An 18168-nucleotide genomic window follows, 5' to 3' on the forward strand; every position below is an offset into this window, starting at 1 on the left:
GTGATCTCAAAGATTTATAGAGCACTTATAGAAAGGATCAGGCCGGATATACCACCGTATATTGCAAAATGGGAGAATGAACTAGGGATATCCCTGAAAAAAGAGATCAGACAAATATTGCTCCGGGTATACGCCACTACAGTAAATAGTAATATGATAGAGACAAACTATAAATGCTTAGTTAGATGGCATATTACCCCTGATAAAGCACACAAAATTCTAAAGGAAAAATCACAATACTGCTGGCGAGGGTGTAAAGAAATTGGGACGACGGCCCATATATGGTGGCAATGTCCGGAAATTAAAAAATATTGGGACGAGATAAGGCAAATAATAGGGGAAATAACCAACACAATGCTCCCAGACGACCCATGGAGCTGCCTATTTCACGGGATAAATATGTCAAACAAACAATATCTGAAAAGCCTATTGCCGCCACTCCTAAACGCAGCCAAAAGTCTTATCCCCAGACATTGGAAGGAACCAATAAGACCTACAATGAGGAATTGGTGTAATAAAGTTAATGAAATCCAAAATCTAGGAGTACTTAAGGTTTAGTGATGGGGAAGGCCTGGAAGCTTATGAGGTAAAATGGCAGGAATGGGACAAATTCAAACAAACTATGAGATACGCCGAAGCCATGGGAGCAGTAGAACGACTGTACTAAGGGAATAGGAGAAAAACAGAGGTGGTTGATAATCCAATCGGAACACAGAAGAGTAGCTGAGAGTAAGGCCCGGAAAAGTGTCTGGAGATTATATATATATATATATATATATATATATATATATATATATATATATATATATATTTATTTATATTTCATATATTCTAACACCCACACGACTCCTGACCTGACAGGGTGGAGAACACAGGGAACTTAAGACATCCCCTGAAAATAAGCCCTAGTGTATTTTTTGTACCCAAAATACATATAAGACCCGGGCTTATTTTCGGGGAAACACGGTAGATATTTAACTGCTTCAGCCCCAGAAGATTTTACCCCCTTCCTGACCAGAGTACTTTTTACAATTTGGCACTGCATCGCTTTAACTGGCAATTGCGCGATCATGGAAGGCTATACCCAAACAATATTTGCGTCCTTTTTTCCCCACAAATAAAGCTTTATTTTGGTGGTATTTGATCACCTCTGCCTATTTTTTGCTATAATAAATATCCCCAAAAATGTCTTTAAAAAACTAAATTTCTTCATCAGTTTAGTGCCAATATAAATTCTTCTACATATTTTTGGGAAAAAAAAAAAAAAATTGCAATAAGCGTACATTGATTGGTTTGCGCAAAAGTTATAGCGTCTACAAACTATGGGAAACATTTATGGTATTTTTATTTATTTATTTTTTCTAGTAATGGCGGTGATCTGCGATTTTTAGCGCTTCTGCGACATTGCGGCGGACAGATCTGACACTTGATACTATTTTGGGACCATTGATATTTATACAGCGATCAGTGCTATAAAAATGCAATGATTACAGTGTATATGTCATGTAGGGAAGGGGTTAACACTAGGGGGCAATCAAGGGGTTAACCGTATTCCCTAGTGAGTGTTTCTAACTGTATGTGGGATGAGACAGATCGCTGTTCCTACTAAGTAATAACACACAATATGTCTCCTCTCCCCTGACAGAACAGGGATTTGTGCGTTTAAGCACACAAATCCACGTGCTGGCTCTCGTGCCCAAGATTGCGGGTGGCCGGCGGCAATCGCGCCCGCCAGCCATGCGCATTGGGTCCCCTGCCGTGCACGGCTCTTAAAAGGGAACAACGTATCCATACGGGGTTTCGCCCAGCCATGCCATTCTGCCGAAGTATTTTGGTATGAGCCAGTCGGCAAGTGGTTAAAGAAAAAAAAAAAAAAAAAAAAAAAAAAAAAAAAAAAAAAAGCCTTTTTTTTTTTAAACTTTACATATTAACTAAATTATACACCACCCTTTTTTATAAGGTTATTATCCAAGCGAAACAATAATCAGCCAACTAATCGATTATGAAAATAATGGTTAGTTGCAGCCCTGGTCTCAGCAGTCCGAGAGACACAGCAGCGGTGCCATTGGCTGCCGCCAATCAAAGTCAGCTAGCCAATCAGTGGAGAGAGGGGGCGGGGCAGGGTCGTGTCGGGGGCTCCATGTCTGAATGGACACATGGATCTGTGACTCGGCTTGGGTGCCCCCATAGCAATCTGCTTGCTGTAGAGGCATGCAACAGGAGGGAGGGGCCAGGGTCACAGAAGATTCACCTCAGAAGAAGACGGGCTGCTCTGTGCAAATACACTGTAAGAGAGCAGGTAAGCATGACTTTTTTTTTCCCCCTGTAAAAATAATAGACGAAACTTTACAATCACTTTAACCCTGTGTGTCTTCCTTCCAGGATTCCTCCTGGCACTGAAAAAGCTGGCATGTAACCGTCTGTATATATTGCTGATGGTCATTACATTGCTGCAAGTAAACAGCTTCATCGGCTTCATAACTTACAAACCAAAATACATGGAGCAGCAGTATGGACAGTCCATCTCCAGGTCTAATTTCATCACCGGTGAGTCCCAAACCATGCAGTTGCATGCCCCCTAATATGACACTAATACATGAAGGATATGGAACTAAGGGAAGTCACATGGTATAATATTGATTGAATGAATGAATGACTCGGTTAAATTTGCTGACTCGGTTAAATTGATGATAGGCAACTCCTATCCCTCATATTGATTAGTGGTTCCAAATTAATAATAACTACTGCAGTAGGGAACAGACACAAAAGATACGCTCAGCATCTTTCTGTTCTGCCTTATTATGACGCAATTGAACGTTTTTATGCACATGATTATGTAGGTATCACATTAATATTACAATTGTACGTTTATGGTAACAAGGGGCGTTACATAGGCAGGCTAATTCTAATCAGGACTCGAAAGAATGTAAACATTCACTGAAAACATTAGTGCTGTGTGCACAGTGAGGGCAGTATGCAATACATACAAAATACAATACAATTATATACAGAACTTACAAATTTCCATTACAGTCTCCCCTCTTTTGATCAATATTTTGATCACTAACCATACCTGCTATCACCTTTAACCTGGAACCTCCACACACTTAGGTGGAGGTAGTCCTGGCCAGAGAGGCAAAAACTCCATTGTGGAGAAAATAATAGCTGAGCAACTTTTCTCATTAACAAATGACTTTTCATTGTGAAAAACAAATGATTGATAAGACATATTTACAGAGTACTGGCTGTACAACCCTGTGGCCAGAATGGTCTTCTAGCTGAATTGTTGGCATGCTGACTTATCAGCATATGTAAACACAGACAATTCTACATGAAATGGAAGACGTACAAAAGACAAAATATGACTTCAACATGGCTAAACTGCTTCTCAAATATATATATATATATATATATATATATATATATATATATATATATATATCCCCTACAATTAAAGTAATTTAATCAAAAAGTACCCTAGACTGATCACAAGAGGGAAACAAATCAAACTCAGATTTCTTTAATTAAGTCATTTTTGCAGTGTCTGGTGTGGATCCAGGTGACTTTTCCTTCAAGTTTTGCAAAAAAACTGTACATGAAATAGATGCTGTATTGAGTCTACAAACTTTTCCTTATATATAAAGGTCTCTTAACAATCCACAAGTCACCTGGCTTTAGTTTTAGATCCTTCCAAACTTTTAGGATCTAGAATTGGGGAGAAAACACATAAATGAGTTTGTCAAAAAACCTTAAAAGATCATCAACATTCTCTGAGATCCGAATGGAGGACTTCAGCTGCTGAGACAAAATATAAGCAAGTGAGTAACACACTCCCAAACAAAATCCCATAGGGAGAGAGTCCAACATCCCCCTTAGGGGCTTGATAAAATATAAGAAAACATTCAGGCAAAAGTTTTCTAGTTTCTTACTCTACTTTGTCCGCTACATTGTAGACAGTAAGGGGTGTAAAAATAAAACCTCAAAACTTCTATTAAGGACTCTCCTATAAAAAATGATTTCCTCTGTTACTCTCTGTACTTTCTGGCACTCTGTACTTACAAACTACTTCTGATAACACTTTTTACTGTGGCCTTTGCCACTGGACATCCAAAAAACATGTCCATACAGACAAAATGCATACTCGTAAGACCTAACTTGGGCATCTGGATATATCTTTTTTGTAATCTCTGGAAGGGATGTTCAGCTTTTGGTAACAGGTAAAACAAGAAGTGGTAGGTTATAAAAACAACTGGGGAACCCTGGCTCTATCCCAAGCTCATTTACTAAGGCAGCCATAACTGCTTGTGACTGATGACACGGTCCATGTGTCAAGCTGGAGGGAAAAGAGTGGCTGGCAGACATAAATGATCACCTTTTCCAAAGTCCTGTTTCATTAGAAGTTGCCCCCTGTGGACCACTTGTTCTTCTCGTTCTGGGGTCCTTAAAGTTGAATTATTAATCCCAGCTATACTGGGCCAGAACTAGGGTGGAATCTGTGAGTTGCACAGACCCATCAAGTGTCCAGGGCTGTAAATGCAGCATCCTTAGTCACCTGGTCTGCTTCCATGTGTGAAAGTTAATATGGCTACCTCAGCAAGAACCTGGAAGGCTGAAAACAGCCGATCAAATTAACTTGGCATGCTTGGTTGGTTTACCTGCCGAAGTAAAAACAAACTTCTGGCCCTTTAAATGGAACCAAAAGCTCTCTCTCTATCTCGACTATCTATATAAATATACATTCTTTTTATAGCTCACAGGCTTTGCTAAAACATGGAGCTCTGCTTCTTGAGCTGGGGAAAAAGGATCCAATGACTTTGAATACAGAGTATCCTTCTGGGTGATAAACTGCATACTCAAAATCTACAAAAAAAGCTGAGAGTTAGACTTACCGGTAACTCCTTTTCTGAGAGTCTTCCAGGACAGCCCATGAGACCTTGGGCTCCTCCTACCAGGACAGGAAACACGTCACCCCCACCAGATAAAAGGGCGGTCCTCCAGGCCCATGTCAGTATTCTCAAGAACCGTAGGACCCTGCAAAACATATGCATAATACACATAACTTCAGACAATACCGGGTGGGAATCCGGCTGTCCTGGAAGACTCTCAGAAAAGGAGTTACCGGTAAGTCTAACTCAGCTTTTCTCCAAGCGTCTTCCAGGACAGCCCATGAGACGATGAGCCAGAACTTACCAGTCTAGGGAGGGACAACTGCCTGAAGGACCTTACGACCAAACGCCTGCTCCTGAGCTGATAGGAGATCCAGGCGATAATGTTTAATGAAGGTCGAGTAACTGGACCAAGTGGCAGCCCTGCAAATTTGTTCCGGTGAGGCACCAGCCCTCTCAGCCCAAGACGTAGACAAGGCTCTAGTTGAGTGCGCAGTAACAAAAGGTGTAGGGACCTCCCTAATTTTGTAAGCTTCCAAGATGGCTTGCTTTATCCATCTAGCCAATGTGGCTTTAGATGCACTATTCCCCTTGTGAACTCCAGAAAAGAGGACAAACAAGGCATCAGTTTTCCTAAAGGTCTTCGTGACCTCAAGATAGACCAAGAGAATCCTTCTTACATCTAGAAAACTAAATTTTCTTTCTAAGTCGCCCTGTGGCGAACTACAAAAGGTTGGCAATACAATGTTCTGAGATCGGTGGAATGTACTTGCCACCTTGGGCAAAAAACCTGGATCGGTTCGTAACACAACTCGATCCTCAAAAATCGTGAGGAAGGGCTCCCTAACTGATAGGGCCTGCAACTCACTTACCCTACGAGCTGAGGTAACAGCTATAAAGGAACACAGTTTTTAATGTAAGTAACTTAACTGACATACTTTCCAGAGGTTCAAACGGAAATTCTACCAGAGTTTGAAGTACTAGGGACAGATCCCAAGTTGGACAACTTCTCACTACTACTGGTCTGGCCCTAGAGATAGATTTGAAAAATCTGGCTATAGTGGGATTTTCCAGGAGAGAAAACTGGAGGAACACACTAATAGCTGCCGCCTGTACCTTTAAGGTACTAACAGAAAGACCTTTGTCGACACCCTCTTGGAAAAATTCCAAGATAGACGGAATATCATGAGTTAATCTATCATTTTCAGATAACCATGAGTTAAACCTTTTCCAAACTTTGGAATATATGGCTCTAGTAACTGGCTTCCTGCAATTAACGAGTCCTGACTACTTTGTCAGAGAACCCTTGGGCGCTCAGTATCTTTTCTTCAGATACCAGGCCGTCAAGTTTAAGTAAACCACCTGAGGGTGTGATACTGGACCCTGCAATAATAGGTCTTCCCTTTTCGGAAGACTCCACGGAGGCTCTGAAACCAGAGACTGTAGCAGGGAAAACCATGGCCTCTTGGGCCAAAACGGGGCAATTAGAATCAGATCTGTCTCTTCCAGCCGAAACTTCCGGAGGACTTCTGGAATCAGCCTGATTGGCGGAAAGGCATAACATAGGCCTGGAGGCCACGGGTTTGCCAGAGCATCGATCCCCAAGGCTTGGTCTGCCGGGTTCATGGAAAAGAATATCTCCGTCTTGCGGTTGTTTCGGTTTGCGAACAAATCCGCTACCGGATAACCCCATCTCTTGGTGAGGTCTGCAAAGACTTCGGGATGAAGGGACCAGTTGTCTCGGTCTATCCTGTGACGGCTGAGATAATCTGCCAGGCAATTGTTTTTCCCCTTCAGGTGTACAGCAGAAATGGAGGCTAGATTCCCCTCTGCCCATGAAAGGATCTCCTGGGCAATGGACTGAAGCCTCCGGCTTCTCGTGCCTCCCTGCTTGTTGATATACGCGACTGTCGCTATATTGTCTGACAGGATTTGGAGGTTGTGACCCCTGATCTCCATCTGAAAAGACTGGAGGGCTCTCTGGACTGCAAGCAGCGCTCTTTGATTGGATGAGGCCCTTGCCTCCTCTGGGGACCACTCTCCTTGTGCTACTGCATTGCTGAGGTGGGCCCCCCCATCCCCAGGAACTCACATCCGTGGTAATCCTTCGGGAAATGGGAAAGGACCATGGGAGACCTCCTGCTAGGTGCTGACCAGCTCTCCACCACCACAGGCTTCTTTTTATCCTGTCGGATAGCCAGATCCTTGACTCCAGGGACCTTACGTCCCCGTCCCAGTTTCTTAAAAGAAACCTTTGTTGAATTCAGTACTTTTTTTATTCTTTTCATAGCAGTACAAGTTATACATTTCTCCATACATTTTATTCCAGATACATAATCTTGCTTCTAACATTCACCTGCCCCAAAAAAATAAAATAAATAAAAAAAAAAAAAAAAAGAAGGGGGCAAAACCCAACGACAACAAAAATAGATTTCCTCCCCCTGCTGTATCTCTCTCCCCCCCCGCAACCCCAAAAGCCCCCCCCCCCCCCCCATCCTCCCATCCTCTACCCAGACCCAACATTGTCCCTCTCCCATATTGATTCATCTTTTATTTTCATTGTCCCAGGCCTCTACCCAGCTTTTCCAGATGGCGTCAAATTTATCTTGGCTCCCTCTATGTGTATAAATAAATTCCTCCTTTATTATGGCTTCTTTTATTTGTGTTCTCCATTCGACCGTTGGGGGGTATTTAGATATCCACTTCTGAGCAATTAGCTTTCGTGCCTGAAACAAGCCTCTCGTCATTGCGGTATGGGTATGTTTTGAAATATTTGGTTCCTCCACTATATTTAATAAACATAAATTTGGATCTAGTGAAATTTCTATACCCAATGCGCTATTTATGTTTTTAATTATATCCTGCCAGTAACGATGGAGTTTGGGGCATTTCCACAACATGTGTATTAGATTAGCCGGTGCACCACTGCATCGGGGGCCTAAGGGGGATTCCCTGCGTTTCCATTTAAATAGTTTTTCGGGGGTGTAGTATGATCTATGTGTAATAAAAAGTTGTGTTAATTTTTGAGTAGCTGACAGAGATACCTTTGGGATCGCAGACAAGACCTCCGACCACTGAGCGTCAGTCAGTGCTCCCAGGTCTCGTTCCCACTGCGACCTGGCCGGTACCACTATAGTTTCCTTAAATTTACACTGCAATATCTCATATATTTCAGAGATAAGTCCCTTCTTTTGATCCCTTTTCTTCAACAATATTGTTATTTTAGAGACATTAAGCTTAAATACAGATATACGGGCCTGGACATGAAAAGCATGTCTAAGCTGGAGATACTGAAAGAACCTCTGTCTTGGAATCCCGAATTCCTCAGATATTTGCGCAAATGATTTTATCTTATCGTTCCAAAACAGTTGTTCCACATGTCTCAGCCCCTGAGTTTGCCAAAGCCCAAATCCCTCCAATCTCTGCACTTCCTCATAATTTGCGTTATTCCATATTGGTGTATAGGAAGTATAACCTGTAATGTTAGTAATCTTTTTTATTGCTAGCCATACCTTACTGAATAGCTCACCTGTCATGAATTTCTTATCTTTTTGAAAGGTTTTTGTCTCTAGTAGGGACATCAGTGAATATCCCTTACCCAGTGGAAGTAATAACCCCTGTATGGGATCATTCTCATCTACCTCTGTCCAGCCAAAAAATTGCTGGGTTTGTGAAGCCAAAAAATAATTTTTTGGATGTGGGATAGAGAGTCCCCCCTCATCTTTAGCCAGCATTAAGGTTGTTAATTTAATACGTGCATATTTTTTCTTCCAAATGAGTTCGCGAAAGAGCGATTCTATCCTTTTAAACCAAAATGCGGCTATCCACATCGGGCAATTATGAAAAATGTACAATAATTGTGGGGCCCAGATCATCTTTATAAGATTGGCTCTGCCAATCACAGTTAGTGGGAGTTTGCACCAGGTCCGACATTTATCTTTAAGCCTAGTCAATAGTGGTCTAAGATTAAGGTCCACATAGTCCCCCACTTTGAGTTACCTGGATCCCTAAATACTTAATTTTATATTTTATTTGAATTTGTTTTGCACAGTCTGGTAATGAAATTTTGGCTTTATGTAGTGGCATCAATACCGACTTCTCCCAGTTGATGCGAAACCCAGAAAACTGTCCAAATGCAGATACAAGTGCCATGAGTTCCTCTAAGGATTTTGTGGGGTCGCTCAGAAAGATTAAGGCATCATCTGCATATAAGGATATTTTGTCCTCTCTTCCTGCACGTCGGAATCCCTCTATCCCCGAAGACTGTCTAACTGCGGCGGCCAATGGTTCCACCGCCAATGCAAACAGCAACGGGGATAGAGGGCAGCCTTGTCTAGTTCCCCGGGATAACGGGAAAGCTGGTGACATAGTGCCATTGATACGCAGCCTTGCCCTAGGGTCTTTATATAATAATTTTAGCCAGGTTATAAAGCCTGGACCTATACCAAAGGCAATCAATACCATCCATAGATACTCCCATTCTACCATGTCAAATGCCTTCTGGGCATCCAATGACAGAATGGCACCAGCTCCCCCGTTGTCCATTGGCAATTGCAGATTCAAAAAGAGCCTGCGAATATTTGTTGCTGCTGATCTGGAGGGGATGAAACCTGTTTGGTCCCTATGGATCAAAGTATCAATATGTCTGGATAACCTATTTGCCAAGACCTTAGCTAGTATTTTAACATCAGATGTAAGGAGAGATATTGGGCGATAAGAACCGGGCTTTAGTGGATCTTTATCCGGTTTTAGAATTATGATTATTATTGTTTCCATCATCGATTTAGGGAGTTCCCGTGTGACATATGCTTCATTGAGTACTTCGAGGAGTTCTGGGATCAGGATCTGACCGTATAGTTTATATATCTCCACGGAGAGTCCATCCATCCCTGGAGCTTTGTTGTTTTGAATTTGTCCCACCGCTTCCTCCAGCTCTGCCATTGTTATAGGAATATCCAAGGATTCCCTTTCTATTGAGGTCAGCTTGGGCATAGTTAGATTATCTAAGAATTGTTCAGTCTTTTCCTTTACATTTAAGTTTTCAGATTCATACAACTGTGAATAGAAATCTACAAATATCTTTTGGATGCCCTCTGTATCATACTTTACTGTCCCCTTTCTGTCTTCAATAGCAGCTATAGTGGATGGGCCTTCCTGGTTCCGTGTTATCATTGCTAACATATGACCCACCTGTTCCCCCATTTCATAGTGCTTTTGGTTCTGCAAGAATCTATTATTCTCTGCCTTGGTTAAGACCAACTTTTTATATAGATTCTGCGCGTCCTGCCATGCTCCAAATTTCTCCCTATTGGGATCTGATGTGTATTCTTGTTCTGTTTGCTTAACTCTCTGGGTTAACTCTTCCTCCCACTGTCTTGTGGCTAATTTAATTTTAGATATTTCTTTAATTATTAGGCCTCTAAGGTATGCTTTCATTGTATCCCACACCATCATCGCGGAACTTGAGCCCTTATTATCTCCAAAAAAGCCCATTAGCAGTTGTTTTATTTGACTGCTCTCTGGGATCAAGGATAGCCACTGTGGATTGACTTTCCACATTGGCCGAATCAGGTGTTCTGTCCACTCCAAAGTCACAGTTAATGGAGAGTGATCCGAGATTCCCCGTGCTTCGTACTGAATTATTTTTACTAATGGGAGAAAATGACCATTTCCCAAAGCCATGTCAATTCTGGATAGTGATCCATAAGTACTTGAATAGCATGAGTATTCTTTACTAACCGGGAATCTTACTCTCCATATATCTGATAGACCCATCTCTTGTATCTGGCTGGCCCATCTTGTGACCTTTCCCCTCCCATTACTCTTTTTGTTACTTTGCCTGTCCAACTCTTCATTTAGTACATTATTAAAGTCCCCAATTATCACTGTTGGAACATCAGGCAGTTGTGCCATTTTTTCAAAAACCTTTTTTAAAACGTCGTCTTTATATGGAGGGGGAATATACACATTCACCAAGAGGATTATTCTATCATTTATGGAGCATAATAGCATCAAATATCGACCAGCCGGATCTTTAATACACTGCTTACAGGTAAACCTAATAGCATTCGAAACGCTGACGGAGTCTCGCCCATGGTACTGTGGGAAAACATGGTCATAAGACCCACTGCCCTCGACACCTGTCTCAGAGAGACCGACTGGTTGGTCTGCAATGTTGACATAGTCTGGAACACTTTGGTAATCTTCTCCTGAGGAAGAAAAACTCTTTGGTTCACGGAGCAAAAATCGTAACCCAGATAAGTTACTTTCTGGGCCGGAATCAAGGACGATTTCTTTGTTTATTAGCCAGCCTAGGGACTGTAAGAAGTCCTGTACAGCCTGGAGATCTTCCAACAGCCTTTGGTATGATTTTGCCACTATCAGGAGGTCGTCTAAGTAAGGGATAACCGTTATTGCCTTTAATCTTAGAGGAGCCAGCACCCCCCAACACCTTCATAAAGATGCGTAGGGCTGAGGAAAGACCGAAGGGGAGGGCCTGAAATTGAAAATGTCGGGTCCCCATACCCGTCTTCACTGCCAATCTCAAAAACTTTTGGAAGGCTGGATGGATAGGGATGTGAAGATAAGCATCCCTTAAGTCCAACGTGGCCATAAAGCAGTTTGGGTATAGTAGGTTTGATTGTAAAAACCGTCTCCATACGGAAATGCTTGTATCTGATGGACTTGTTTAAGGTCCGGAGATTCAGGATAAGTCGAAACTTTCCTGCCGGCTTTCTGACCACAAATACATGGGAATAGAATCCCTTGCCCCGCTCCGATCGAGGAACAGGAATCAGGACTTTTTGATCTAATAAGTCTCCGATTTGGAAACCCAGAGCCCTCGCTTTCTCCCAATCTTGTGGAGGAAATGTGACCAAACGTTCTGGTGGTTGGTGAACAAACTCCAGCCTGTACCCGTTGGTCACTAGGTCCAGGACGAAGGGGCTCAGAGTGACTGCTGCCCACTGTGGGATGAAGGCCCTCAATCTCCCTCCCACCGGGGAACACAAGTCACTGCGGCTTGGCAGGCTGTTGAGGAGGGTTAAATAGCACTCCCCTTTGCCTCTGCCTTTGTGCCCAGTCCAATGCTTTTTCGGCCTGCTGTCCTTTTCTCTAGGACTCTGTTGCCTGTTTTGGCCACGAAAAAATTTTTCTGGCTGTCTGAACTCTCTCTGGAAACGCCTTTTTCTTATCAGCCGTGCGTTCCAGTGCCTCCTGTAGACCTGGGCCAAATAAATGATCGCCAGTTAAAGGAAGGCCACAAAGGCGCAACTTGGAGGCCGAGTCCCCTGACCAGGTCTTAAGCCAAAGGCTTCTCCTGGCCGAGTTCACTAGAGCCGAAGTCCTGGCTGACATTCTTACCAACTCAGCGGAAGAATCTGCCAAAAAACCCACTGCCTGAAATAGGAGAGGAAAAGACTTTAAAATTTGCTCTCTGGAGGTACCTGCTGACAGATGTGACTGAATCTGAGTCAACCAAACCTCCAGATTTCTGGCCACACAAGTGGAAGCCAAAGCTGGTTTCAGGTTTCCAACTGCTGAGTCCCAGGCTCTGTGGAGAAGGATATCCCCCCTCTTGTCCATCGGATCCTTAAGCGTACCCATATCATCAAACGCCAGGTCCGAGTTTTTTGAAACTTTTGAAAGAGGTGCGTCTAACTTGGGATTCTTATTCCATGGCTGCGCAGTGTCCTCATCAAAAGGAAACCTCCTTTTTAGGTTACTAGAGAAGAATGGTTTTCTCTCAGGATTATCCCATTCCAGTTTAATAGTATCAACCAAAGAACTATGAACTGGAAACACTCTTGATTTTCTCTTATGTAATCCTTTATACATAAGATCATGTTTGGATAACTGAACCTCTTCCTCTTAATTCAAGGGTAGTATAGATAACAGATAACTTAAATCTTGAGCCTCGAGTGGATTCTCTATCTCTGGGCTCTGTATCTGACCCCGATTCTTCCAGAGAAGAACGGGTAGATCTGACCTCAGCCTCAGAGTCTTCACTCTCTGCCTGCTGCGGAGTGCTTACTGACGCCTTCAGTGAAGACGGACTCTCTGCTGGAGTCTGGAGCTTGTCAATAAGCGTTCTAAAAGGAACTGAAGGTGGACGCAAGCTCATCCCTAACAGAAGTAAGCATCTTCTGGCAAGAGGCAACCGGGTCATCCTTTACAGGTGCGACAAACTGTTTTGCTCCATGAGGAGCTCAATTTGTTTTGTATGACGAAACGCGTTGGGCGGACTCCACTGCCGCCATTTTACTTGTAAGCGCTTTTTATTCTGAAATGTAAGTGTTTTTCCTTTTAATAAATTTTTTATGGTTTACGGAATTACGCAATGAGCCCCTTCTTCATTACATGTGGGTAATGTCCGTTGGTGTCCGAGCTTCCATATGAAGAAGACCTCTTTGGGATAGCAACGTTACAACTTTACCATTCACCAGCCCTTGGTTCCCTACCTTCATTGCCAGTGAGCAATCCAAGCCTGTTTGACCCATATAGCGTATGCTAGGTGGGTCCCAACTTTCTGGTAAGCCTCCAGTCATCCTAGGTGGCGGTTTCACACAAGGGTCTGTCAGCACATGTTGGATTACATACAGAAATCTCTCACGAGTATATGTTTTGGAATTTATCACCATTGCAAAATTTATGTTCACCGTATCTGCACATTCAGTTTGGGACTTTATTGCCATTTTTACATCCTGTTATCACTTTTGGTGACCCTAAGGCTTTATAACATAAGTGTTCTATATGTATGAATGTTCACAAAGTATACAAAACACTATCTTTTCACAATTCATTTTGAGATTATATGTGGTATAGCAATATTTTCCTTCTCATTTTTTAGCGCTACACTTGGTTATATATGATTTATTACAAATTTTCTATTTGTTGTGTTAGCTGCTTACATCTATGATTTTTTTGGAGTAAGCGCATGGTTTATAGGTTTTTTATATCAATTTGTTTGCGCAAACCGCACATTTCCTTTTAAGTGGCTGCGCTTGGGCCTTGTCCTGAGTCTTGGTCTGCAAGACAAAATAAATGACCCACAATGTAATTAAAGCCACACAATCACTCCGTAACACCACGTGCAGGAGGGAGGAAATGTGTCCCCTTACACCCACTACTACAGAGGGGGGAGGGGGAGGGAACACTCACAGGAATAGCAAGGTGGTGACAGAACACCCCAGGCTTACCTGTGAGGTGCTGGTGTTGGGAACTGCATCCGCTGCCTGTGCAGGTACTGCAGGAGGATCCATTCTGCCCCTCTTGGTCATCCACAGCCTGGCTGCTTAACACCAAGAAACACCAGCAGCCAGCGTTCTCTGTTCGCGTCGTTTATGAAGACTGGAACCTAGTCTCCGGCGCCCGATGATGTCATATGCCCCGGAAGTAACCCTCTCCAGGCACTTCCTGTGGGCCAGCTTGGAGCGCAATAGCTCTGCCCCCTCGAACGCTGCGGTTTCCTCCATTCCTTGCTCAGATCAGCCAGGCTGTCGGCAGGGAAGGACAACCGAAGCTCAGCTGAGCTAGAGTGCAATGCACTGCGCTAGGGGCACGACCTCACACCGGTCCTGGCCCTCTCCAGGCACTGAGGACAGAGAACAGCAACACAGCCAACCTCCCCAGCGGTGTGCTGCTTCTGGCAGAGGAAGAGGTAAGTGATATGCCCCAGAAAAAAGCCATACAAAGCCCCTGCTTATAAGGCCTATGGGAGCAGGTTCCATGAACATGTTACCCCCCCGTCCGGAGGAAACACAAATAACTGACATGGGCCTGGAGGACCGCCCTTTTATCTGGTGGGGGTGACGTGTTTCCTGTCCTGGTAGGAGGAGCCCAAGGTCTCATGGGCTGTCCTGGAAGACGCTTGGAGAAAATTTAATATCTGGGTCTTCAGGGAGTGTGTCCCGCACTGGGCTCACAGCAGCTGATTCCCACATCAATTTAACACACATGTCTTCCTTTGTCTCCAGCCTCCTCCAATAGAGGCAATAAAGTGGCTGGATTCAAATGTACGCATTTTTCATTGTTAGATTTGTACATAAACAAACTCATATTTTAAACCTTTCATTAGACAAACATTTAGTTATCTGTAGATTTGCTGCACAGAATGTCGGACCATTAAAAATGAAATGTTTGGCCAAAACAATATCTAACTTTGTCTAATAGCACCTTTGCATAAAAGCTACAGCTCTGATATATCGGGGTGAACCCTTCATTACTGGGTCCAGCTTGCATAAATATATTACAATGGCTTGTTTTCTATCATGCTATTTGTGTAAGAACTCCAGTTTCATGTTTCAAAAGACAACTTCTTCCTGGCAATATTATAATAAATGATAACAATACCCTGCGGTCATGGAGAGATGCCCATAAATCCAAAATATTCTTCTGCTTATACCACAGTACTTACAAGAAAAAGGGGCACATCATTTCACAATCCACACATTCTGCTTTGGATTTCAAAAATAAAAATAAAACAAAATGATCAACAATCTGTATGATGGACCAGAAAGCATCAAAAACTATAAAACAACTGGCTGCAGGTGGCATCTATCCTAACAGGGTGTGCGGACTTGATGTGATGGGTCTGTTATATTTAAATTTCACTTATTATTACTCTCACATCAAGTTATTATCAAAAACCTTAAAATTTCATTTTTGTAGAAAAACTTCATATGTATCCCATCCATCTTGGCTTTGTTAAATATTATGGCAGCTTTATTCAAAATAACAACCTCATCTTAATCTTTTTTTCTCTCAATAAGGGCTTATTGTATAAATGTAAAATTACAAAATTGTTATCTTAATCTAATCTCATTCATTACAAATTTCCCCAATAACCTGGATTTCATTTCCAACCAAAGGTTGTCTAAACCAGTTTCAAAATATCTATATTATTAATAAAATTGTTAAACTCATATTAGAAATTAATACTCATTATTACTTAAATTTTACTTAATTTCCCCTTTTTAAATGCACTGTTTCCACTATCAAAGGATATTCAATTTGTGTAATACACGGTTAAATGTAACCTTCATTTTACCATGTCTGGAAAACAGATTCAAAATAATTGTGATCACATTGTTTACCATTAGATTCGTTACCACGGCACATGTTTTGTCTAAAAAACTGGAATTGGCATGGTGTCCTTCCAGCTTATCACTGACCTCTCAGGGACATTCTTTCAAGAGAGCACAAAGGAGGGGGTCACATCTGCGTACATGACACACACAAGCAATAGAACTAAAGGTCCCAGCATTCGCACACACATACACCAATATCTCTCTCACTTTCTTTTAACTCTCATTAATATTTACCTGTCTAAATTCTACTTTCTTTATTTTGTTCAGATATCCTTTATATCTAGCTTCTATGATCAGACGGGCAGCCACAGTGCTCATCCCATCTTCCCTCTCTGACAACATATAAAGTATTCTGTTTTAATTCTCGTTTGATGCTAATAGTTGTAGTGCCTGACTCCAAATTCATCCCACAACTTAACATGAAAATGTCCCTTTCTGTCTAGTGTTAATGTCAGCCTTGATGCATCCTGCTCAGATAGCTGTTTCTCTAGCTGTTTACTCTGCATTATTCTTAGTCCCTGTGAACCTTGGTAACCCAGTTACCCATTGTGGATCCCTGTCCACTCTAACCATTAATCTAGGGGCTCAGTATAGGCGGAACCGCACCTTCGGTTCATATATTGCGCTCCTCTTGCGCTGGGCATTTTTGAGGGTCTCTTACCCTTCATTCCCTTACTTAATTCAATGCCCATAATGACTGGCCAGTCTTCTCTCTTCTCTACGTGTGCCTATACCCTCTTGCCTCTAAACTACTTTATCTAGCAGATTTACTACATATACCTGTGAACAGCACTATTCTTCCCTTTCTTATCTATAACACTCCAATGGACAATAGACAGGGACAACATAACATAACCACCAATCAATACAGTTCGATTAAGGGGAGTAAAATAGGTACCCTTTGTCCTGAAAATGCCTTACCGATCAAGGAAGTCTGATAACTCAAATGTAAGCAAAAGGCTTACCTCAGCCGGCTGATTATCAGAAATTCCCGGATCATCTCAAGCTCCTCGTTTCGGATACTCAGGGTCACCTGGAATCCCCTCCTGGCTGGCTCGCCATGCTGACTCGGTTAAATTGACGATAGGCAACTCCTATCCTCATATTGATTAGTGGTTCCAAATTAATAATAACTACTGCAGTAGGGAACAGACACAAAAGATACGCTCAGCATCTTTCCAAATTACTGTTCTGCCTTATTATGACGCAATTGAACGTTTTTATGCACATGACTACGTAGGTATCACATTAATATTACAATTGTACGTTTATGGTAACAAGGGGCGTTACATAGGCAGGCTAATTCTAATCAGGACTCGAAAGAATGTAAACATTTACTGAAAACATTAGTGCTGTGTGCACAGTGAGGGCAGTGTGCAATACATACAAAATACAATACAGTTATATACAGAACTTACAAAATTTCCATTACAATGAACGATAATGAAGTAAAAAAAAAAAAAAAAAAAAAAAAAAAAAAAAAAAACCACATTGAAAAAGTGTTTTGCTATATCTGTTTTCTAAGTGTAAAAAAAATACCTGATGACCTGCTGAAAATCTTATTAGCTGAAAAACCCTAGTTAGACTTACCGGTAACGGTATTTCTACAAGTCTTTCAGGACAGCACCTGGAGAGAGCGCAGCTCCACCCACTTTTCCCAGGAAACACTGCAGTCAGTTTTTTCTTTAAAGACCGGACACTTCCACCATGGCCTCAGTTGTTCATAGAGTACCTCCAGCCATGCTGAAATTAGATAAGCAGAACATAGCCATAACACCACATTTTTATAAACCAATTAGGGCGGGTCATCGGTGCTGTCCTGAAAGACTCGTAGAAATACCGTTACGTCTAACTAGGGTTTTTCTCCCCTCGTCTTTCAGGACAGCACCTGGAGATGATAAAAGAGTACTTACTCTAGGGTGGGACCACCGCCTGCAGGACCTTCCTGCCAAACGATTGATCCGCTGCTGATAGCAAGTCCAACCTGTAGGGGCGGGTGAAGGTGGAGAAGCTTGTCCACGTGGCCGTTTTACAGATCCGACCTGGAGAAGCCCCTGCTCTTTCCGCCCAGGACATTGCTACTGCCCTTGTTGAATGGGCCATTACCCCTGTGGGAGGATCAGCCCCTGAAGCTCTGTAGGCTTCACTGATCGCCATTCTTAACCATCTGCCTATAGTGCTTTTAGAAGCACAAT

At 42.5% G+C, this 18168-nt stretch overlaps 1 protein-coding gene across 3 annotated transcripts in view; it reads left to right on the plus strand.

Annotated features, from left to right (window-relative positions):
- The window catches only part of LOC141132688 (solute carrier organic anion transporter family member 1B3-like), a 191276-nt gene that overhangs the window by 91038 nt on the left and 82070 nt on the right, over nucleotides 1-18168 (plus strand). For all 3 annotated transcript variants that reach the window (XM_073621408.1, XM_073621406.1, XM_073621407.1), the window contains one exon: nucleotides 2383-2547. In XM_073621408.1, the coding sequence (XP_073477509.1) occupies nucleotides 2383-2547 (165 nt within the window). The remainder of the gene's footprint in view (nucleotides 1-2382; nucleotides 2548-18168) is intronic.

The sequence above is a fragment of the Aquarana catesbeiana genome, linkage group LG03, assembly GCF_042186555.1.
Source record: "Aquarana catesbeiana isolate 2022-GZ linkage group LG03, ASM4218655v1, whole genome shotgun sequence".
In the NCBI taxonomy this organism is placed as follows: Eukaryota; Metazoa; Chordata; class Amphibia; order Anura; family Ranidae; genus Aquarana; species Aquarana catesbeiana.